Raw genomic sequence first — 25478 nt, 5'->3', positions numbered from 1 at the left:
CAGATATTCAGACACAAAAAGGAAAAGACAAGAACAAGAACGAATACAAACAGTAAGGGAGTAGGAAAACTCCCATGCTTCTGAAACTGCGCGACCAGATACGTATTTTAAAGCAACGACATTTACCATAAGTAAGTGAGGAACATGAATACATTCTCAGGGGACAGAAAACGAGGGACAGTGAGATGCCAGGTTTCACAACGAACCAAACAGAACTTTTAGGAAGGGAAAACACAATAACCAAAATGAAAAGGCTGACAGCTGTATCTGGCAGCTGACCGAACACAGCAAAACAAAGCGTAAGTAACCGGAAAATGGATCTGAATTATTATCCAAAACGCAGCATAAAGAGAAGGAAAAACAGCGAGTAGGTCTAACCTAAATTCGATCAGAGTATGAGAAGACAGGAAAGAAGGAACGAGCAGAGACAGTATTTCAGGAGACAACGGCTGGCTATTTCCAAGGCAGCGAAGGGTATCAATTCACATATTAGGAGTGCCAGTAAGCTAGGAGCCAGATTAACAAAATGAAAACCCACACCTTGGTAAGTAAAATGAGCGCCAGGAAGCCAGACATGAAGGGAAAAAGTTGTTAAACAACTAGGCAAAAAAAAAAAAAAAAAAAAAAAGATTATTTTCAAAGGAACAGAAGCTAGACCAGAGCCAACTTCCCTGGCATGGAAGGAGCCAGAACAGAGCAGGACATCCTCACAGCGCTGAAAGAAAATAAATGCCAGCCTGGAAGGCTGCGGCCCGTGGACGTACTCTTCAAGACTGAAGGCAAAAACATGAGGAAGAGGATAAAGCTGCATTTATTTCTCTCAACACGTATCAAGTTCAATTCCAAACAGATTGAGATCTAGGAGTAAAAATTGAAGCCATCGAAGGACTAACAGTATGAATTATTAATAACCTGGGGTTATACTTCAAAACTTATAGATAATAAAAAAGACTAATGCATCAAAAAAAAATCACAAAGAAAAAAAAAGAAAAATCTGAAGGAAAGTTAAGAGACAAAAGTAAATAGGAAAATAAATGTTTGCCACTGAAAAACAACTGCAGCTAAAGAACTAATTCTTAATATATAACAGACTACTAAAAATTATGGGGCTTTTTTTGTGGGGGGAGGTAATTAGGTTTGTTTGTCTTTTTTGTTTATTTAACGGAGGTCCTGGGGATCAAAGCCAGGACCTCATGCATGCCAAGCATGCACTCGGTCACTGAGCTCTGTCCTCCCCCCACTACTAAAAATGAGACTGACAATTTAGTAAGGTAAAAAGGCAAAAGTAAGACAATTAAAGATTCAAATGGCTTAAAGAGGACCAGAATGTGCTACTCGAAAATATGTCTCTTTGGCGTTAAGGATAATTTTGAGCTGAAGGCAGTTGAGGAACAGGAGACATAAGAAAAGATCTAAAATTAAAGCACACATTTTTCTTTTGCAAAGGAAATTTCCATTTGTAAAGGTGCCTCCCTCTCCAGTACCTGGAAGAAGAGGACAGCTTTTAACAGCTCTTACCAACCAGTGGAGAAAGCACAGACTTAAATCTGCATTATGAACCTTACTAAACAACCCGTTTACCATACATTTCCCGGTCACGTTCCATAACCCACCCCCACGAGAAACTGCAAGCCCCCTTTGCTTTGTTTAGCCTAAGATGGCACCTATGTCCCCAGATTCCACCCACCTCCCTGCGTTACTCATCACTGAATCTCTCCTGCATGTATGCCTGCTGAACATGTTAAGAAACTTTTTCTCTTATTAATCTGTCTTTTGTGAGTTGAACCCTCAGGGCCCCAGGCAGAGAGCCTGGCGGGTGCAGGAAAAGTGTTTCTCCCCTGCGCTCACCCACCACAGGCCCTTAAACATGTGAAAATACCAACATTGCTTATAAAGAGAAATGCAAGTTACACAGCCTCAAAATGCCCTTCCTCATCTGTCTGATGAGCAAATATCCTCAAAGACCGACAATTCTCAACTTCCTGTGGGCAGGGCTGCTGGGCTCCATACAAACTGTTAGAACCCCACGGCAGGAAGGTGTGGCAACATCTGTGAATTGCTCCCCGCAGCCCCTGCTGCCTCACTTGCAGGATTCTACTCGAAGACAAGCTAGCAAACATGTGACAAGGCATGACATATGCATGAGGTCCTCGCGGTGACTTTGTTTGCAATTACAAAAGGACAGAAATAAGTCAAACGCCTACCAAATAGGCACAGGCTAACTGGATTACAGCACAACACACAATGGGGAAGGAAAACAACAATGCAATGCAGTGTGCAAACAACTGTGATATTCATGGATGCAAATAAAAACTGCTCTCATGTCTCACCACGTGGGTCACAGGGCAGGCATAAGCTTAACTTTTTACGAAAATGCTGAACTGTTTTTTAAGTTGACTGTACCATTTCACGTTGCTACGTGTGGCGCATGAGAGGTCCAGACGCTCTGCATCCTTGCCAACACTTGGTACAATCTTTTTAATTTTAGCCATTCAGACAGGTATTTAATTGTGAACATTAAACACCTGTTAGAATGGCTAAAACTAAATAGAATTGTTCATCTTTGGGATGCCCGCCCGTCAGATGGACAAGGAAGGGCATCCTGAGGTTCTAATTTGCATTTCCCTCATGATTTCGGACACCTTTGCATGTGCTTATTTGCCATTCATACCTCTTCTTGGGTGACGTGTTTTCTCACATCTCGACTACTTTCCGATCAGGGATTTCTCACTTTTGAGTTTGGAAAGTTCTTCACATGTTTTAGATTCAGGTCCTTTATAAGATACAAGGTTTGCACATAGTTTCTCCCAGTCTGAGACCTGACTGTTCTCTTAACAGTGCCTTTTGACAACCAATAGTTTTAATTTTGATCAAGTTAATATTTCCTTTTTTTTTCTTACATGGATATTGCACTCTCAGTGTCTCATCTAAGGAATCTTCCATTTCTAACCCAAGAGTACAAAGCTTGTTTTCCTAAATTTTTTGTTGAAATCTTTATATTTTTAGGTTTCCTATTTTGGTCTATGATCCATTTTGAGTTCATTTTTATATACGGCAAGAGATATGAATTGAAGTTAATTTTTTGCATTTGGACACCAAACAGCTGAAAAAAAAAAACATTTTCCCCACTGCCTTTATACCAAGTTTTATTTTTAAAGGTTTAAATATGTATTGTTTATTATTTTGGTCTCTAAGGGGGCCTACTGAGAATGTCTCAGAATAAAATCCATACCTCCTGCCTAAAAATGTACGCAAGTACAGTCATAGAGAAAAACTGAAAGCATAAACTCTTAACCGTGTTGGAGTTTTGATCAAGGACCCCCCAGACTAAAAGTGCTAACACAAAGGACACCTGTGGGAGCTGGAGCGGCTCTGGCGGCAGTGGACACGCGGCCAGGGCGCCGTCAGGACCACGGGGCAGGGCGTCCCGACTGCCTCTCACTTAGTACTAGTTTCCGTCCTCACTGCTTCACGTTAAGATGTAGTTGTACACCTGCACACACACGTTATAGTCAGCAGGCCAGCATGGCGCTTCCTGCTCACGCTCAGTCATACAGCAAAGCTCCGTGTAAATGATGGAAGAGGGAAAACAGAAAGAAGTAAAGAAGGCGCTACTTCTGAACACAGGCCCACAGCGGCTCTGGGTAAAACTAAGCCACAGGGGTCCTGCGACACGGCCAAGAGGACAATCTCTCATAAACCATCATGTCAATCCCCCTTTTCCTGTTACCTCACCCCTGCGGCTGTGTTTCAGCTGATTTCACAAAAGTTGTTTGTTCAGTACGTTTTTTTTTCCCCAGCAGTAACATAAAATCAGCAACATAACAGATACGTCACTGTCTACTTCATGCTCAAATACCTTTTATATTTTTGCTCATGATCATGGATGTGACAGATACAAGTACACCTAAAGACCACGTTCAAAATATGTTTATCAGCCACTGTTGTTCTTCATTTTAAGGAAGAAGGTCATTTTTAAAAAAAATCAGGGGTTCCTTGAAAGTTGTAGTCTCCACTAACTTCCTCTTTACAAAGAAGTAAATAAGGCCCAGTGTGGAAGGGCAGGGCAGCCCTAAAGGGCCTGGCCTTGGCTCGAGGAGGCAGGCGGCCCCTGGCCACCCCACCCCATGGAAGCCCCTGCACACCCCCCAAAATTCACCTCCCCTGATGCGCCCTCCCCCCTGCCTCACACCCCGCCCATCACAGCTTGTCAGGCTGCGCAGGTGTTGTCACTTGCCTGAACATTTCTTTCAATGCGACAGTCACATCAAACCATTCCACAAAGGGCCGTAAAGGCCGCTGTATCACATAGCAAACGTTTACTGCGTTTTTAAAGTTCTCATTCTCCGCCAAGTATAGTGTAAGAACCAGGAATGACAGGAGAACTTTATCCTCACTGCTTCCACACACATGCAGCTGAGTCTCCTGCCCCCAGCCCCGCCGCTGGGAGCTGCAAGAGGCCTGGCCCACATGTCAGCTCACGTGCTCTGGGGGTGACAGGCCCATCGGACCGGGGACTGGCTGTGGACCTAGATGCACTGACATGCCACCCGAGAGCTCTCTGTTTCCTTCAACTCAGAAAGGGATCTATTTAGTTCTAGAAACCCCTCTAGTATCACGCATGCCCCTTGGGGTGAAGGCAGATCAGTGCCCCAGAAAAAGAAGAAATCACCAGAGAACAGGTGGATGGCTTTCCTCAGGACACGGTGAAGCTGTGAGCCCATCCAGGTGTCTGCCGAGGCCTAAGAGAAGGGGCACTATCCTGGGGTCCCCGGAGCGAGGACACTTCACGTTCATGAACCTCAGTCTCACCATCTATTACGGGAGGAAGATGGATGACCCCACTGCTGTAAATACTCTGCAAGATCAACCACAGCGGCTCCTGGCCAGTCCCCCTAAGTGCAGTGGTGGTGTTTCAAGGCCCCACAGCAACAGGAGGGGCCTCGAAAAGCCTGGGGGGGGGGGCACCAAGGCACGTCTAAGTGCGGCGTTCTCAGCCAAAACAGGACAAGGAGCACCTCCATCTCCAGGCTGAACTCTCTCCTCTCACAGGCCCTTCTATGACGCACAGGCTGCCCACATGGAGTGCTTTTTGGAGAGCAAACACTCAGAGATTTACTCATGTTGGATCTTCACTACTTAAAAAGTAGCTGGCTTTCTGAGAGGAGTCCCTGGAGAATGGGAAAGACAAGTCAGTCACTGGCTATGTGCTCACTAGAAAAGCCAGGAGCTGTGGTCTCCACTGACAAAAGCTCCCAGTGAGCCTGTAACAGAAAAAGGAAAAGGGAGGCAGATGTCGACCGCAGGCCAGGGCAGAGTCACCGTTCCCTGTCCTCCTGAGCATCCTGCTCCGTGCCCTGATGATCCTACAGAGGCCCCCAGACATGTCCTTCAGCAGAAGGCCTGACACATCCTGATGCTGACCAAGCAAAGGACAGTGCACGCCGCCCTGCTGAGGGCTGCGACTGTGTGACTGTAACTGGCAGGGGGTCACAGAAATGTTCTCGCTATTCCAGGTTCTTCAAGTCCTCTCTGCCCTTAAATGGTTCTCTAAGTCCAGCTGAGCCACAAAAGCTGTTGAGGTAATCTAGCAATCTACCCGTCCATCTCTCTTTCCTTTTCCTCTTTTTTGGGGGGTAGGGGGTCATTTTGTAAAACTTTCCCATATGATCAAGAAACAGCTACATGGCAATCATGGTGCCTTGGGGGAAAAAAGCATAGAACAGCAAACAGGGCGCATTTATCTAGTGCTTATTATATGCCAGGCCCTGATCTAAGTACTTTATAAATTCATTTAACTCCCACATCAACCCTTCGGGGTAGAGCCATGAGGCCTGATTCAGGCCCCAGAGGCAACGATCAGCAGAGATGGGCATGTCGCTGCCTCCCTGCCTCTTCTGTCTGTCTCAGGGCCACAAAGACTGGGCAGCTGTCCTCGCTGGATCCCTGCTCCGACAGACTGCAGAAGCACAAAGGATAGGGGGACACGTGGGTTACCAAGGAGGACACACACTGGAAGTAAAAAACAGAAGAACATTGGACGTCAGCACGATTAAGAGTAAGACACCACTGGATGTAGACACATGTTTTGACTAATCTGGCACAAAGGTATCATAAAACCCTAAAGGCAAAGAAAGAAAGCCATAAAACTGACCTTTTAATATGGAGGCAGCAAAGCAATTTTTTAATTTTCTCGTTTTCCCTGCGAGGCTGTGCTTTAACCACGCACGGCACAGATGAGCATTTAATGAGAACAGTCACACGTGTGTTTCTACACCAGCTGTTATTACCAGCGGCTTTTTGGTTTTTTTATCTTTTCCTTTAAATCCACTGTATGATTTATCACTTTAAAAAGTACACAAGGGCCTAATACTCTTTAGAAAATAACTCATCATATTAATTCCTTAAATGAGGTCCTTTTCATTACTTGGAATTATTAAGTTTACAAAGACTCGACAAGAGACCTTCAGAAATACAGAATGAAAAGCCAGCCTGTACTGAAGAAACATTTCAACCTCAGACTATATGTAAAGGGGTTTCTTCTCCAAGAGAAACTTGGAACAGTGACTTTGGCAAGCACCATTGCTGCGGTTCACAGATGCGCGGGTTAGGGCTCGCCACGCAGTGTGACGTGAACCCAGCAAACGACAGCTCTCAGGATCTATCAGATGCTCTGATTTCAGACATTCATAATTACCAATGTATCATGACTTATCTCCTGAAAACCAAGCCTATCAATAATATCTTCCCCTGTATTATGTTCAGTGTACAAGCACAGCCCACGGAACATCTGTCAAAACAGAAAATAAACTCTGGGGTTTGATCAAAGATGCAAGAAGGGAGAAATCTGCAAGACTGTGGCTGGGATGCAGGCGGCCCATGTATGGTAAAGAGCTGGCTGGGGCTTGGTTGCTCCTCTCTGATCCCAAATCTTGGTGTCGGAGAGCCAAGAAGGACTGCAGGCGACAGGCAGCTTTGTAAGCCACTCACTGGAACAGTGTCCTTATCCACACGTGGGCTGCGTGTGAATTAACACTCAGAACCATCAAGGTTATCTACATACACACCCTGGATAACCTTTGTATTCCTTAGAGTAAAGTTAAGACAAGCAATTGTCCTGCATATAAACCATATTTTAATGGTATTAAAGCATAATTCAAAGAAACAAACTATCAATATGTAAACAAATCGTGTAAGAAAGTCAAGAAATAAAAGAGTGAGAAGAACTGATTTTCACTTATTAGAGTGAAAAGAACTACACTTCAAAAGAATTAAAATGGAAATAAAACTAATATCCTTTCTGGTATTCTTAAAGATCCATATACAAACAAATTAGTGGAAAGAATGTAACAAAAGAAATGTGTGTCACCTTGAGTGCACAAGACTGTATCAGAAACCAGACAGGAAAGAAGTACAAAAGTGTGAAAAAGGATGGATGGTGCGCACAAACTTATTTTATCTTAATTTCCTAGATTTTGTGATTTGGGGTGAAAACTATTAGGTACTCCAAGCGGTCTAAACCAAGTGCTTATGTCGGGGAGCAGGGAGAGTCTTCCCAGAGGGGGAGGGGGCCAAGGGGCTGTGATGAGACGGGGAGTGAAGAAGGAGGTCAACCACTTGCAGCTCAACTCAAAGCCCTCCCAACGACAGGCAAGCTCTCAGATGGCTGAGATGAGGCACAGATGTGCGGTGGGAAGCGCAAAGCGGGGAAGCGAAATCCAGGTCTTCAAACGCCAGGGTGAGTTCGTACATTCTCTGCTTAAGCAACCTGAGGTCCTGAAGGTTCTGGAGTAACACTGCTCTGCCAGACACCATATGGACATAAACATACCAAAGACAGGACAGAAGCCCAGGGACTAATCACAAGGTGCTGGATGAGCTCAGGCAGCAGGTCACAGATATCCGAATTAACAGAGTGGCGGCAGAAACAAAAATAAATTGAGACAGCTAATAAAATGGCAAATTGTTCCAGCATCTCTACAGTTAACACAAGAAGTCAAAAAGTATTTATATTGGTGACCATTTACACGCTGTCAACCCAACGGGTTTACACTGTGAAGATTACTTCCCCGATAGCAAAGAACTGCTCTTAACTAACAACAATTCTGAGTGGTGGAGTGAGGCAATCGATACATCTACTAGAATCAAACATCCCTCGTGAGCCATGTGACCCTGGACACAGTTCCCAGGTTCAGTGATCCACCTGAGGCTCGATGACAAAATACAAGACCGTGAGATTAACGCTCATCCCATCTGTGGACGCCACGAACAGACCCGGGATCCAGCACAGATTCGCAAGTCAACTACGTCGGATGCTGTTTCAGGCTGTCATACAAAAGTTGCAGTGAGATTTTAAGTTTTGGCTTAAAGAGTTTATATATCCCAGAAGTTCCCATTTGGGCCACAGGTTTGGAATTTTAGCATTCTGACAGTCTTATAAATTCACTAAATGTGTACGCGAACACGTATACACTTCTCAGCATCAGAACAAACTAAACGCTGGCACGCTATTAACTCTCAGAACAGTAAATACAGCCACAGTTAAACCCAGCATAAGAAGTTTCCTGGTTGAAAACACTTCAATGTATCTTTTGTTACGATTTTTAAAAATTAGTGATTTCAGTTTAAACTGTCCCAAAAGAGTAGTTTTTCCACGGACATAAATTATAGTGACATCGTGTCTCTCATCAAGTTCTACAGTGGACTTGCTTTTAACTTGCTGCCCAAACGTGCAATGTATGAGTGATGGCAGGCAGCGCTACAAAAAAATGTCCTTTTTAAAAGAAAATGCTTTGCACAGCTGCTTGTAATAAAATAACCAAACCTCACAGCAAGGGCTGATTAGATAAAGATAAATACAGTAACACATGTTAAGTCTGAAATAGACCTGAGAAACATCGTGACGAGGACATTTCCATGACTGTCCTGACAAGCAATTTTTAATGATTAAATGTGCTTATGCGTGTGTATGTACATGTTTTATATCTAAAAGCTATTTATAACGCTCTCTTACAGAATCATAGAGTTGTTTTTATTTTAAACTACCAAATGCTAACTTGGTACACAGTGAAGCTATGACCTTTATTATTTAAAATCAAAAGTATCATGTGAATTAACTTAGAAAATGTCTTTTTTTTTTTTTTTTTTTGGTTTCCAAAAAACAAGCTAATTGTGAATTGAGGCACTATAAATTATGCAGCTCGATTTTAAAAATACATGGAAGACAAGTTCTAAGTTCTGGCACTTTATCTGCTGTTTTACAGGAATTAAATATAATTAAATTTAAATAATGTCATATAGACATTTTATTTCGCTTTCATTTTATTTTAAAAACAACAGGGGTTGATCATTTGTAATCTACGGAAGTATCTGAAATTGCCTTTGGTGAGTCTATTAAATCAGTTAGTGAGGCTTAAAGTGTAAAACAAATCTACATCAACCCAGATTGCAGCCATTAAGTTTATGGGTTTATTTAGTGGCATAAAATAGCACTTCATAAAATCTGTTCTAAAATAACATTTGCTAATAAAAATAGGACCAAGATTCTTCTGAAATTCTGTATGTCTTATAACCAGATGACAAGTGGGACTTCCACTGCTGCCCCTCCCCACTTCCCTGACCATGAACGTGGGAGTCTATTTCTGGAATTTCTATTCTATATGTCTGTGCTCACACCAGGATGATGCTGCATTGATTTCTTTATTGTAAGTCTGGAAATCAGGAAGCGTAATTCAGCCAACTTTGTTCCTTGCATCTTACATAAATTTAAGAATCACCTTGCCATTTTACACCAAAAACAAAAAGCTGCGAGGATTTTAGCGAAGATTGCACTAAATCTATAGGTCAATTTGGGGAGAAAAGACGTTGTAACAATTCTACATCTTCTAATACATAAACATGTTATGCACCTCGCCATTGATTTGTCTTCTTTCATTTCCCTCCACCACGTTTAATAGTTTTGAGTGTATGGATCTTATACAGAGTTTGTCAAATTTATTCCTAAATATTTCATGTTCGTTGACACTACTGTAAATGGGAGTGATTTTTAAATTTTATTCTGCAGTTGCTCATCACTAGTACACAGAAGGACAACTGATGGTTTATATGTTGACCTCATATTCAGAGACTGCTCGATTCAACCACTAGTTCTAATGATGTTTTCGGTAAACGTCTTAAGACTCTGTCTGAACGTGCTCATGTGGCACTTGTGAATAGAGTTCTTTCCACCCCATGTGCCTTTCATTTCTTTCTTGCCTTTCTACACGGGCTAGAACCTACAGTACAATGTTGAATAGCAGCAATGAAAGTGCACATTTTTGCCTTGTTTGCATTGTTTGTGGGAAGGGTTCAGGTTTTCATCACTGAGGATGTCAGCAGTAGGAATTTTATAAAAGCCTTTGGCCAGACTGAGGAAGCACCCTGCTATTCTAACTTACTAAGAGTTTCTTTTCTTTTTTAAATCATGAATCAACACTGAATTCTGTCAAACGTTTTTTTCTGCCAATATTGAGATGATCATGGAATTTTTCTTTTATTCTGTTAATATGATGAACTATGTTGTTTTATACATCAGATAAACCCCATTTAGTGACATTATCTTTTTTAATTAAAAAAAATTTAGTGAGTGTTTACTGACCACTGAGGGCTGAATCCACGGTGTGCACAACAGCTCTCATCACTTAATTCTGCACAGCGTCAAGCCACTCAGCCAGGGTGGGTGAGTGACAGGGCTGGGGCCCATACAAGGAAGTGGCAGAGCTGGGAAGGCAGGAGGTCTTCACGCTCCCGCCACGTTACATCAGTCGTTCAAGTCAGAGTCAGAACCCTACCCCGTCATCTCTCCCCAAGACTCTTGGCATTTCAGACACAAAGCAAAAGACAAAAGAAGAAATGCACCTGCCTCAGGCCCCCTTCCCAGCATTCCCAGTAACACCCTCGAACAGAATATCCATCAGGGAGCTCATGTACCAGACAGTTCACCTCCCACACCCAACTTATCTTTTTATATATTTTTGGGTATAATGTGCTAAAATTTTAAGAATTTTTACATACATTTTCATGATAGATACTGGTCTGTAGATTCCTTTTCTTTTAGTATCTTTGACTTGGCAGGAAAATAATGGAACCCTCATCAAGTAACTTGAGACCTGTCCTCTCCTCTATTTTCTCAAAGAACTTAGGTAGGATTGGTAATATTTCTTCCATAAATGGTTGGTAGATTCACCAGTGTATCCATCATGCCCAAAGTTTTCTTTCTGGAAAAATTTTTAATTACAAATTCAATTATATATATATATATATATCTACACACACACACATATATATATATACATATAAATATATGAATATATATATAAAATATGAATATATAATGTTTTTTAATTCCATAGAAAACTTTACATTTAATATAATTACCCATTCTGGTTAGGTTTAAATTTACCGTTTTGATATTTCTTTTCTATCTTTCTCATCTAACTTTTATACTCATTTATATATATATAAAGTGAAAGTATTTTAGATTTTCTATTTCTTCTAGTGTTATTTTTGGTGAATTTCCTGACATGAAGTTATTTTAAGATTCTCTCATAACCCTTTAATATCTGTAAGATATGCAGTGATGACCTATCTCGATACTGGCAATTTGTGTCTTCTTTTTTTTTTTCTCTTTGTTTCTTGATTATCAGGTTAGCTAGCAGTCTTAATTTTTTTTTTCTCACATTCTCAAAATATGGGCTTTGGGTTTTATTAATGCTTCTCTATTGTTGATACCAAGTCTTTTCCACTAACTTCCTCTTCTTTGTTAAAAGTGGAGGTTCAGTCACTGATGGCAGATCTTTTTATTTTCTCATAAAAGCTTTTAAAACTCTGATTGCTCTGTTGCTTTAGCACTGTCTCACAAAAGTTAATGTTGTTTTCATTTTCCTTAAGTTCAAAATATTTTCTGATTTCTCTTTTGACCCATAGGTGTACCCAGTATTCTTTGAATTTCCAAGTATCTAGAGGGTTTGCATGTAAGTTTCAGTTAATGGTTTCTAATTTAACAGTTAGGGTCAGAGAACATGGCCTGTATTATCTCAATCCTTTAAAATTCATTAAAATTTATTTTATGGTCCATCTTCCTATTCTGATGGCTATTCCACGTAAAAACTTTAAAGACAACTTGAATTCTGTGGTCATTGGGCGGAGTACTCCGAAAAGATCACTCAGGCCAAGCTGTTCCAAATACATTTCAAGGTTTCTGTATCTTCACTTACTTTCTTTCCATTTGCTCCATCAACTACGAAATCTCCAGGAGAAACAGTGGATTTACTCATTTCTCCTTTTCGTTCTGAGAATTTCTGCCTCAAGCATCTGAAGTTCTGCTCTCACAGCGGCAGGCGCACTTGAAGTCACACCCTCCTGATGGATCACTCTTTTCCCTTCTGTCATTTCACGATGTCCCTCACAGGGACATCGTTCCTCGCTCTGAAACCTAGTTTTCCAGTATTCACAGAGCCAGTCCAGCTTTCCTATTTATTGTGAGCGTGTACGTCTTCTTCCATCCTTTCAGTTTTAACGTATCTGTACCCTTGTAAAGTAGGGCTCATAAACAGTATGTAATTGAGTCTTACTTTGTAAACCAATCTCTGTCTTTTAATTCCATAAAAAATTTTACATTTAATATAATGACCCATTCTGGTTAGGTTTATATTTACCATTTTGATGTTTTTCTGTCTTTCTCATCTATTTTATTACTCGTTCTTTTTTTGGGATTGAGCATTTTTAGCAGTTCATTCTACCTTCACTACAAGTTTGTTGTTAACATTTAATTTTTTTAACTGGTTAGTAGCCTTTCTTAAGTAGAGTTTTGTGAGAGAAGAAAGCTAAGAGAAAGTGAAATTAATGAGTATTTTAAAATGTCTCGATGACAGTACTTTGCTCTTAGACGCATAGGATAGAAATTAACTTATTACGTAGAGTAAATGCCTTAAAGCATTAGGGCTTAGTTTTTACCAAATTCAGAAAAGTTCTGGTCTTTTTCTAATGCAAACAAGAACAAAACTTTATTATAAGCTATGAAAAAACACAAGGGTTTTGGGAGGAAAATGGGGAGAGGAGGAGTCAGTTGTAGGCAGCAGGGGTGTGCCCCTTGCTCTGGGGCCGGAGAGGACAGGACAAGGGCCTTTGTCTACTGTCCTGAGGACTCTGACCACTTGGGATCAGTGGGATCAGGTAACAGTCTCAAGTCAACCACCTCTGGGGACAAGATCGCAGGCAGGGAGCTCCGGGATTCCAGAAGTTAGGGCCAGGCTTGTGTTTCACCCCCAAATGGGGCCTGCCTGCACGAAGTCCAGCCTGGGAGGTAGGGGACACTGACTGTGTCTCCCGAAGTCACCAATTCAGGCCATGATCCGCCTCTTAGATTCCAAGGGAGGGGATCCCAACCTGGAGGAAGATGACTTGTTGGATGGCCCAGCAGCCTTGTGTGCAGCCACGCCCTGGACAGGTGATGGGCGGGCCCTAACAGTGTGGTTGCTCATTCCTGTGCCCGCTGTGCAGGCAGGGCTGCTGCCACAGGCCAGGACACACATGCCAGCCTTGCTGGGAGAGGTGCCGGGCCCTTGGCTGGAAGCAGAGGGGCTCTGCCTGGGGGCGCCCCCGGGGGTGGGACTTAAGATGGGGGCAGCAGTGCCTCCAAACCCAGGCTGCTGCTTGGTGCTGGGTCCCGTGGCCAGCATGGGGGTGCTCTGGTGAACAGGGCCCCAGGTGTTCAGGCCCCGGCGTCCCCCACGGCAGCGTGTGGTGCGGTGCTCGGGCTCCACTTCGCCCCTCCTGTGATGCTAAGAGCTGCAAAGAGGCGGCACAGCTCAAAGTCACCCACTTGGCTCCTGCCACCCTTACATGCAGCTGAGACCCCGAACCTGCAGGGAACTGGGCTCGAGCTGGCAGATCTTGGGCAGTGCCGCCAAGTGTTGGGCCCAGCCCTGGTCACAACGCTGGGCATGTAGGTGGTAGCTGCACAGCCACGGGGGAACAGAGTAGAGGTGGCAGAAGACATCGGCTGGGTGCTGGCATGAGTGCCCATGGTGGGATTTCTTGATGACAAACCATCAGAAGATGCTTTTGGGGGGGTCTGGAAGGCGAGCGGACCTGGAGTGGAGAGTGGGTCCGAGGTTGGGGCTGGAGCTGCCTTCTTTCGATACTGGGAAGAGCTGTCACAGGCGGCGGCTCCACACTGCTGCCCATGAGGGACCGCAAGGATGGGCTGCGCAGAGGTCCCAGGGTTAGCAGGAAGTGTCACAGTTAGGTTAGGCCCACAGAAGCTCAGTGCAGACAGGCTGGTGGTGAGGATGATTAAGGCCACACCGTCATGGGGGGCCGTCTGCGGGGCCTGCAGAGGGGGCAAGATGCTCCCACTGGTGGTCTGGGGAGCCCCCGAAAGGAGAGGCTAAGAGGGTGGAGTGGTGTCCAAGGGGGTGACCGCAGCGTCCGGGGAGGGCGGGGGAGCCAGGCCCGCCTCCGTCTCACCCCATAACATGCTGTTGATTTGCCGGAACGCTGCTTTCTTCTCCATGTCGAGGTCTTCCGCGGTGACTCGGAAACCCAGTTCAGGGGGTGGGGGCAGCCTCAGGGGCTCCCCTCGCCTGTGTGGCAGCAGAGGAAACCTGCGTCTTCGGGGCCTGGGACCATCGGATGTGTTCCCCTCGGTTCCCCTCGGCCCTCTGGCTGTGTCTGCATCCCTGTCGGGCCAGTTCGTCTGCGGTGAGACCACCGGAGTTTCAGCGGGAGGCTGGGGGCTCTCCTTCCTCGATTTCTTCAAGGGTTTCGGGGGCAGTCCGCTGCGTGCGCGACCCCTCTTCCTCCGCACTGGCGGGGAACCCTGGGAGGAGCTGTACGAGCTGTTGATGGCATCTCTCCGGGGGCAGGAGCTCACGCAAGAGGTCTGGGGTTTCTCCACGCAGACGTCTTCTGAGTTCTTGGCACAGAGGTTCCTCTGCAGAGACCCGGGCCTCGGAATGAAAGAAACGGGGCCTCTCTGGACCCACAGGTGCCTCATCTCGGGTTCTTCACCCCCAGTGCCATCCGGGCTCCTCTGATCTTCCCCCTCTGGGACTGCCAGGTCTTCCCCCTGCTTGCCCAACCCTTTCCCGCTCTCACCAGGGGCCCTCGACACCGCCTCCGTGCACAAGTCCAGGGCACACCCGGGCGTTGCGGGCAGCGCAGGAGTGCGGGGCTGTTCCTGCACCGCACAGACGGTGGCTGTGCCCACTGGAGACGCTGAGCTGCAGGACAGCGTGGAGGTCTGGGCGCGTAGCACGGCCCTCCTCCGACGGATCAGACTACAGGTGGAGCTGAGGATGCCCAGAAAGGAGCGCAGGGTCCGCGGGAGCAGGGAGCATCTTCTGTGAAGCGCTGTTACAAGGTGTCGATGTAAAGTCACGGGACACCTGTAGGCTGGCCTGCGAGCGGCCAGCAGCTGGTGGAGAGCCGGGCGACCCGGGCCGGCCAGGGGCAGTCGGCGATGGCGGGGAGTGGGCTGGAGGTGGCCGGGCCCTCGCGGCAGGTGCTGGCCCCCCAGGGCTCGGGGCGGGGCTGAGGGGCAGGGTGTGCTCAGGTAGTCGCCCATAGGGCACTTAGGTAAGGTCAAGGTCAGTTGTCGGGTAGAGAGGAGGGCTCTGAGTGCTGTCCTTTAGCTGCCAAATCTGCTGAAGGCCAAATGCACACTGGCCTGTTGCTAGGACATGTCTCTACAATCTTGTGAGCAAATAATGCGCACGTGCACAGGGCCCTGTGGGACCCTCCCTGTGCAGGAGACACACAGGGACCCTGGGCTGCACACATGCGGATGCGCTCCCACCCTGCCCTCCACCCTCTGGTGCTTTTGGATCTCCTGGAGCCTGCGGATTGGGGGGGGGGGGCCAGAGCTGTCACAGAACTAACTGTACAGGACGGGTTTTGTTTTTTTTTTTTTAGTATTTTTCTTTCCCCACCTTGACTGTGAGCACTGAGACCTTCACTATATTCTGTCAGACCACTCGATGCTGCCCCAAGTTTTCTCTTGGGCTTTGGTTTTGGCAATTTCTACTTCTGTGTTGTCAAATGCACCGAACTTCCCTTCTGCAGCGTTTAGTCTGCAGATAATTCCGCCCAGCAGTTTTTTTCATTTCAGAGACCGATTTTTAGCCCTAGAAGTTCTAGAAGTTCCAGGCGGTTCTCTTTTACACCTTCTAGCTCTCTCCTTACGTACATTTTTACTTTAAAAATCCTTGAGCACAAATATAAAGTCGTTTTGAAGTCTTTTTCTGCAAATTCCACCATCTCTGCTGTATCTGCTTCTATCTAGTCACGGTTTCTCCCCCTACGTCACGTGTTTCTGCTTCATCCTGTGTATAAATTTCGGATTGATTGCCAGACATTGTTTGATGTGCTGTGTACTGCATTCTGCTGTTTCCCTTTACAGCACGTTGGGCCGTGGCCCACAGACAGTTAAGTTCTTTGCAGTGCAGGTGGACCCTCACTAGGCTTGTCGTTAAGCTTTGTTAGGGCAGGTTTAGAGAACTCATTACGTTAGGGCTAGTCTGGGCCCTACTCGCACAACCATTCTGGATAGCTACTTAACTCACATCGTGTCCTACAGAGCGTCTCCACCCTGCTACTCAAGAGGCTGCAGCTTTCCCCAGTCTCTCTTGTGTGAGGTCTGGGGGCAAGTCTCCTTACAGTTACCTGGTCGTTCTTCATCGGGCCTTGCAGAGTTTCACTCTGTGTGAGTGCGTCTTAATCAGTGACAAACTCAAGGGCACCACTGTGCAAGTTTCTGCAACTACCGTTCTGTGCAGCCGCTCTCTCTCCTAGACTGTATCTCACCTGTTTAATCCACTGCATCCCAAGAGAGACCATCTCAAAGCGCCTGGGTCCCCCTGTCTCACCCTGTTCTCTAGAAAACGCCTCTAGGCAGAGAGCTGTAATTTTAGGACTTTGCTTGTTTGGTTCTTTCCTCTCAGGATCACGGACCTGAGCTGTCTGTATCTAGTCTCTGAAGAAAGTTGTTCCATGTGTATTTTCAATTTTGTAGTTATTCAAGGCAGAAGGGCAAACCTGGTCTCCGTTACTCCAGTATGGCTGGAAATAGAAAAAGGTACACTTCTAGGCTGGGCCTGAGACGGAAGCTTCAAACTGGGCTAAACTCATGAACAACCAAAGGTAACTAGGGAGTGATGGGATCGATCAAGAAATGAACTAATAAAAGAAAAAGGAGATTTTTTGTAAAAGCTCAGCTGAACACAGTAACTGGAGAAAACTAAAAGCATTTCATGTTTATATTCCATATAGTTCATACTCTTCAACAAACTGCTCAGTTCTGTAAATACATTCTTGCAAAATGCCATCGAAATACATTAGTTATTTGAAACATCTTTAAAGGCCGATCTGTATATTTAATACCTGCCAACCTTAGTGTTACATTAGTTATGTTCCTGTAAAATTTAGTATAAACGGAGACAATTTGCTTCGAATCTGTCTTCCCATAGAAACAGTTCAACGTAGCGTTACGTTCCTAACCCTGGAGAGGTGACCTGGGGACAGCGGGATCATTTATAAGAGGTACCAGAACCCGGGCCCAGCTGCCAGGGTCTCCCCACTCTCCTCACACACAGCAGGACAGCATTGCCCCTGCTGAGCACAGACACGGCCTCCCGTGCTCCCCCTGTGGTGACCCAGCTCATGAGCGTAAACTGAACGGCCGCCTGGACCCTATTCCAGTGGCTAAGCGGCAAGAGCCACTGCCGGGGCCAGGCACTGTTTGCAAGTACGTTACGTACTTGACCTCACGACACCCTGTGGCCTGGTACTTCCATTACCTTCATATTAAAAATGAGAAAACTACCTCCCACAATTAGTGGGGGAGCTGAGATTCGTACCTCGGTGGTCCAGTTCCAGAGCCCGTGCCCCTAATCAGCGCTTCGGGGCTTGGCAGACGGGCCCGGGGGCCAGCTGCCTGTCTGGTGTCTTCTCAAAATATGTACGCGTAGGACAAATCTAATAGTACAGTAGGATGTATGTGTGTGCACCCTTCCTGCACACCCTGAGCCCATCCCCCAGAGAACTTCCGACTGTTCTCGTTTTTTGCTCCTCTGATAGTTCTCTCTGTGTCCCCAAATAATACACTCTTATCTAAAAGTTTCTAGATTTAACGACTTGACGTAGTATCTACTGATTTTCCTAGATTTAAAAATTAAAATTTAGTTCATCATCATTAATCTTCACCTGTCCCTCTCAGTATTTAGCCGTTTTATAATTACTTACGATTTCAAGGATACAGAATATAAATTCCCTGCTCCACTAAGCTGAGTCTGCGTCTCAATTCTTCAGATACTGGAGCCATCACACACCTCTCCTCTGCCCTTCCGCAGCTCACCTGGGGTCAGCCACACTTCTCCTTTAACAGCATCAAGGCTGTCAGCATTCGTATCTTGAAGTAAACAGCAACCAAACCTTTCTGATCACAGACTGGTTCTAAAAGTTGAAAATCAACAACCAGCATTCACATTATGATGTATAAATATTATTTAATGCCAGGCCAAGAGGTGTGCTAATGTTACACTTCATTCTTTACAAGCTCAATGCCATGATCCTGTGACCACTCTGAGAAACTAAAAAACGAAAAAAAAACCCTCTAGTTTTAAGATTAAATGAACCCATTTCTTTCTCACTGACTGCTTAAAAGCAAGGCCTTTCCTCCCATATTTAGGCTAAAATAGGAGTTTTTACTGGGGTTTCTAACGGTTTTCTTTCTGGTGGGGGGGGGGTAACAGATTATCCCCAAGCTGTCAATCCATCCTCTCCCTCAGATGTCTCACACTCCTGCTCCAGTTTGGAACGATTGCTGTCTGGACCTATTTTATTCCCATTTTTCCTGGGTTTGCTTTGATGCCCAGTTAGGTTGAGTCCTCTATTTCCAAAAGGCCAAGCCTGTCTTTATTGGTTATTCTTTTGTTTGGCTGGAGCACACGTCCAACTACCTTCCTAATAACAGTACTCGGGAAGCCAATCTTTCCAGGCCTTGTACATCTGAAAACGCCTTTATTCTGCTGTCCCAACTGAGTGGTAGTTTGTCAGATACAGAAATCTGGGTTAAAAAAAAAAGTGTGTTTACCCTTTGGATTTCGCTAGTAATACTTAGAATACCCAGTGTTAAAACTGAGAAGACATTGCCGCTGTAAGCTGGACACTTCTTCGTCGATGGACAATTTGTTTTCTCCCTTTCTGAACATTTTTACAGTCTCCTCTTCATCCCTGAAGCACCGATCCTCCACAAATGCACACCCATGGATGAGCTGCTTCTGTTACTCGTGCTGGCTCTCAAGGGGCCCTTTTCGTATAAAGACACGTGTCACCTCTGCCTCCGGGAGTTGCCTTCCCTTCTGTTTTCACACTTCTCTCTTGTTGCTTTCCTCCCACTTCTATTAAGTCAAGTGTCAAACCTCATAGACTCCTTTCCCATGTATCTCTTCCGGCATTCTTCTGGTCTTTGCTGTACATTTTGGAAGATTACTTCACTTGTATTTTCTTAGATTTTCATTTCAGTAATCCTTTTTTAAAAATAATAATAAATCTCATAGCCTTTTCTTGTAATATCATTGCTTCTGCATCAGCTGTTTCCTTAAGGCCCATTTTTTTTCTTTCATTCTGTCTATTTTCCTTGTAAACCCACTGACCCTTTGGTTGTCTGTTTATATAAGGAGGTGCGGGGTGGGAAGGGACAGACTGGGATTTCAAAGTTGTAGAACAGATAAACAAGATTATACTGTGTAGCACAGGGAAATATACACAAGATCTTGTGGTAGCTCACACCAAAAAAAAATGTGACAATAAATATATGTATGTTCATGTATAACTGAGAAATTGTGCTGTACACTGGAATTTGACACAACATTGTAAAATGATTATAAATCAATAAAAAATGTTTTTTAAAAAAAGGTGAAAATACAGGAAGATGGGGATTACTGTTCTCGGCTCTGTTAGTTGGTCTATTTTTTTTTTTTCCTGGAAGGGCTTTGTCTCAAATTGGAAATTCTAGACTCTGTGTTTGACCAGGCTGGGCAGGCTTCCTTGGTGTAAACAAAAGGGAATCTGACTGTTGAGGAGGAAACCCTCCCCATCCCCAGATAAGGAGGACTTTCCTGCGGTACTGAAACCCTTATCAGAATTTAGTTTCATATCCTAAGCAGAAACAATTTTTGCCTATTCTGCCTAATAACACGTGCCACCTCCGTCTGCTCTGAGGACATCTGTGCGCACATTGTGAGCGTGTGCACTGTCGCTGGGAGAGGGGAGCTGGGGGACTGATCTGTACCACAATTTGATGACCAGCCCTTCAATTACACCCTGCTTATGGAAACCTTGTATCTAAGGTGTCAACTATGAACAGCTGCTGACTCTGAGCCTCCACCATTCCGAGAAAGACTGCCTGCCCCCCACATCTTCAGACGCCATCATGCAGCACATCTAGTCTAGAGCTTTTCAACCTGTCTCACCTTTGACATTCCAAAAAAGCTGTTGAAATCTCATTTGTTAATGAGGCCTCTCCCTTAGCTTGGCTATGTACTGGAGTTAACGACTAAACCTTTTTTCTTTTCTTGTACAGTCTGTGCTTTCATTTTGATGAGGCCTTAAAATGGGCAGATGGCAAATGGCAGTGCTCACTGCCTCGTGGACCTCCGTGGCCAGAGGCTTAATGGTTTTTAAGCCTACACTGGAAAGTGAGGCTCACAGGCAAAAGCTGAGATGACAGCGTAACGAGATGTCACGTACTGATGACCACCTTCCAAGGATGTTTCAAGCAAACAGAATTTGATCATTTGCAGCCTCTACAGTAATAAATTTTGTTGAGCAAAGTCCTCTGTGACTGGCCTCTATGGGTAAGAATTACACAACATCTAAAAGCCATTTTGTAAGAAAGAGTTTGTCATATACTTTGATTTTGTAATCAGAGCAAGAGTTCCTTACAGCAAGTGTCACATGAGATTTCACAGAATAATCGCCCAGGAGGGAACGCAGGCCCCACACAAGTCAGTGCTCGTCTTTAACAAGTAAGAGGAGCCCCCGAGCTGGGTGTCTGTGGCCCCGTGTCTAGGGCACGGGCACTCACGTCTCGCCCACTAACTGACGGAAGAGGTAGGGCTCCCTCCCCCTCTTCAATATCTTATTCATGGGTAACTTAAAAGGCACACGTTTAATATAAATATTCTATAGGCTAGACTGAAAACTCTACATAAACTGTAAAATAAATTAAGATTTTAGGGAAACTATGAGCATGTGACAGACTGCGGGAACCCTGTGTGCACCTGTCCCCTTTCAGGTCTGTTTCAGTAGAGCGCTTTAGAGGCACAAAGGTGATCAGGAGTAAAACCAGACCTCCAGCCTGGGACGCAGGTCTCTGTATTGTAACAGGAAAGGAAGTGTCAGCTTAACCCACCGATGCATCCCTAAGACCCAGAGTCAGCGATGCACGCGCTGGAGGTACGCCAGCTTCCAAATGTGAAACTGTGGACAACCAGCGTCCCAGCCATAACCAGTGACCCGCCACACGACTGGGTCAGCGACTTACACCCAGCCTTAACTCCAAACCTTCACGACGCAAAACGGGGCCTGTCTTTCCCTTTGATTGTTCACCCGCTCCCTTTTCGTGGTGGTGTCTGGTTCTTGTTTAATGTCTGTAACAGCCAGGCAGAATAACCCGATGTTTTCAGATGTACATTTTCAGTTGCTTGCTTTTTTTTTTTAATTTCTTTGGGCCTCATCTGCTTGCCCCACGCCACCCCCCACAGGTGCAAAGTGGACGTGAGGCTGCTGCGGGCACGCACGTCTTTCTCCCTTTGCTGTGGCTTCAGCTTAAGAGATCAACCCGTTCAACTGCCATGTCCCGTTCCTGCTGTCGGTGGTTCCAGGGAGCCCGAGTCTCACACGGGTGATGTTCGGCCATCTCCTCTCCAGCGCAGTGGGTGCCCCAGGCAGCACAGAGGGGCAGAAAAAGAGACTGCTTCCCTCTTCCTTGTCTCTCTTCCCTACTCTGCGACTGCTCCCCGTCCCTAAGGCTCCTACCACCTTCTCCACACCGGTTCCTGGACGGACAGTAGTGCGGGTTGGCTGGGTCTGGCCCCTCCCACCACAAACATCACATTCCTGCCCAGAACCCTATTCCTACTCCTGGACTCACAGATCTGTCCCACTAACTCCCAGCTTTAACTACACACAGTCTGGTCTTCAAACATCAAGTCCAGCAGACTCTGAGGAGGCACTCAGATGAAAACTAAAGATCCACGGAGTCAACCTCTTCTCAGCAACATTACCGTTAAAAATTTACACATAGAACACTGTTTTCCTTTCTTTTGTACTTGAAAGCACGAAGTAGCTCATCCAAACTTCGGATTAAATTAAACTCTAGCGCTGCCCCACGGGCCTCCCCATCCTGTGGAACACTTCTACGACAAGGACACCCTCCAGGTGCTGCACTCCAACATCGCTCACTCCTGCATCAGAAAGGGGACAGAATCCAAGCGCTCGCAAAACCCGTGAATACACGATATGTATGGATGGAAAGATATCCCATGCTCCTGGATTGGAAGAACCAGTGTTGTTAAAATGAACATACTGCCCGAGGCAATCTACAGATTTAATGCGACCCCTATCAAACTGCCCAGGACGTATTTCACAGAACTAGAACAAATCATACCAAAATTTATATGGAATCACAAAAGTCCCAGAATTGCCAAAGCATTACTGAAGGAAAAGAAAGAGGATGGAGGAATAACCCTCCCAGACTTCAGACAATACTACAGAGCTACAGTAGTCAAAACAGCATGGTATTGGTACAAAAACAGATATATGGACCAATAGGTACAAAAACAGACATATGGACCAACGGAACAGAACAGAGAGCCCAGAAAGGAACCCACAAACTTTTGGTCAACTAATCTTTGACAAAGGAGGCAAGAACATACAATGGAATAAAGACAGTCTCTTCAGCAAATGGTGCTAGGAAAACTGGACAGCAGCATGTAAAGCAATGAAGCAAGGAAGCTAAATTCCTTACACCATACACAAAAATAAATTCAAAATGGATCAAAGACTCAAACGTAAGACAAGATACAATAAACCTCCTAGAAGGAAATATAGGCAAAACATTATCTCACATACATCTCAACAATGTGCTCCTAGGGCAGTCTATCCAAGCAACAGAAATAAACGTAAGAATAAACAAACAGGACCTAATGAAACTTACAAGCTTTTGCACAGCAAAGGAAACCATAAGCAAAACAAAATGACAACCTACAGAATAGGAGAAAATATTTCCAAAAGATGCAACTGACAAAGGCTTGATCTCCAGAATATATAAGCAGCTCATATGACTTAATAAGAAAAAAACCAAAAAACCCAACCCAAAAATGGGCAGAAGACCTAATAAACAAGCAATTCTCCAAGGAAGACATATGAATGATCAATAGGCACATGAAAAAATGCTCAATATCAGTAACTATCAGAGAAATGCAAATCAAAACTCCAATCAGCTCTCACCTCACACCAGTCAGAACGCCCATCATTCAAAGGTCCACAAATGACAAATGCTCGAGAGGCTGTGGAGAAACGGGAACCCTCCTACACTGCTGGCGGGAATGCAGTTTGGTGCAGCCACTGAGGAAAACAGGATGGAGATTCCTCAAAAGACTAGGAATAGACTTACCATATGACCCAGGAATCCTGCTACTGGGCATATATCCAGAAGGAACCCTGCTTCAGAAAGACACGTGCACCCCAATGTTCACAGCAGCACTATTTACAATAGCCAAGACATGGAAACAGCCTAAATGTCCATCGACAGATGACTGGATAAAGAAGTTGTGGTATATTTATATAATGGAATACTATTCAGCCATGAAAAATGACAACACAATGACATTTGCAGCAACATGATGTCCCTGGAGAATGTTATTCTAAGTGAAGCCAGAAAAATATCATATGATATCACTCATATGTGGAATCTAAAAAAAAAAAAAAAAGGAGGCAAATGAACTTAAATATAAAACAGAAACAGACTCATAGACATGGAATACAAACTTGTGGTTGCCAGGGGCGAGGGGGGTGGGAAGGGACAGACTGGGAGTTTGAAATTTGTAGATACTGACCAATACATATAGAACAGACGAACAAGTTTATACTGTATAGCACAGGGAAATATATGTAGATCTGTGGTAGCTCACGGTGAAAAAGAATGTGACAATGAATATATGTATGTTTATGTATGACTGAAAAATTGTGCTCTACACTGGAAATTGACAAAACAGTGTAAACTAACTATAACTCAGTAAAAGAAGATTAAAAAAAAAGAGTATTAAAAAAAAAAAGATGTCCTGGGGTCTCCTCCTCCTCCCAGTGCCAGAACCCCAGGCTGGGGCGCCTGATGCTGGGCTTATAACTCTCACTCCTGTGGGAGGTTCTTTGTGACTTATTCTTCAGCTTGTAAGTTGCCCACACCCGGGGGGTATGGGGCCCAACTACATCATGAGAATGCCCCTCCCACCATCCTGCTGTGGCTCCCTCTTTACGTTTCCAGTTGAAGATCTTTTCTTGGTAGGTTCCAGTCTTGTTTCCAATGCTTATTTAGCAGTCAGTTGTGGTTTCACTGTAGTCACGAGGAGAGGTGAGCTCATGGAAGCCTATCAGCTAGTTTTCAGCAGTCATTACAGGCCGGAAGGAACAGCCATGATATACTTAAAGCACTCAAAGGGAAAAACCTAGAATCTAGGCTACCTGCGCAGCAAAGTTACTAATCAAAACTGAAAGAGACTTAAAGAGCTTCTCAGATGAGTAAAAACTAAGTGTTCATCAATCCTAAACTGACCTGATAAGAAGTATTAGGTTTTCTTTATACGAAAAAGAATAAGAAATAATAACTTATATAAAGGGGAAAATCCCACTTTAAAGTAAAAATGGAGCAATGGTTGTGAATCAAGCACTTAACGAAGCTGCTACAAAGGCTAAAAAACAAAAATTGTAAAAACAACTATACTTGCAATAAACATTTATAGGAGGCACATGAAGATGTAAAAAATAAAATTAAAAAAAGAGGAGAGAGGGAGTAAAACAGCAGATCTTTTAGAACTTATAGGACCTTAAATGATAATCTCTTTAAAACAATCAGATACGTAACAGAGCAACTTATATGAAGTTCATGGTAACCGTAAATCAAAAACCTACATTAGCTATGCAAAAACAAGTAAGAGAAACACAAATGTAACAATAAAGAAAATCAACTAACCATAAGAAAAGAGTATGAAAGAAGGACAGAGAAGAACTACAAAAACATGTAGCAAGGTGGCAGGATATAACATTAACATGCACAAATCAGGTGCATTTCTTTACACTAACAATGAAATAGTAGGAAAAGAAAGTAAAGAAACAATCCCTCTTAAAATTACATCCAATAAACAATAAAATACTGA

The 25478-nt window shown here is 44.5% G+C and overlaps 1 protein-coding gene across 11 annotated transcripts in view; it reads right to left on the bottom strand.

The window, feature by feature from the left end:
- LOC105068527 (ubiquitin carboxyl-terminal hydrolase 3) overlaps positions 1-25478 on the bottom strand; it is a 207438-nt gene that overhangs the window by 74594 nt on the left and 107366 nt on the right. For 4 of the 11 annotated variants that reach the window (XM_074366383.1, XM_074366384.1, XM_074366385.1 and 1 more), the window contains one exon: positions 11626-18492. The exons of 6 other annotated variants lie outside the window; for them this stretch is intronic. In XM_074366383.1, coding sequence (XP_074222484.1) covers positions 14429-15607 — 1179 coding nt within the window. In that variant the 5' untranslated portion in view covers positions 15608-18492 and the 3' untranslated portion in view covers positions 11626-14428. Of the gene's footprint in view, positions 1-11625; positions 18493-25478 lie in introns of those variants that run through there. One more of the 11 variants, XM_074366382.1, reaches the window with a different exon arrangement.

Source organism: Camelus bactrianus, chromosome 6 (genome assembly GCF_048773025.1).
Source record: "Camelus bactrianus isolate YW-2024 breed Bactrian camel chromosome 6, ASM4877302v1, whole genome shotgun sequence".
Classification (NCBI taxonomy): Eukaryota; Metazoa; Chordata; class Mammalia; order Artiodactyla; family Camelidae; genus Camelus; species Camelus bactrianus.
The sequence above is the reverse complement of the archived record's forward strand: the minus strand, read 5'-3'. Positions and strand labels throughout refer to the sequence as shown.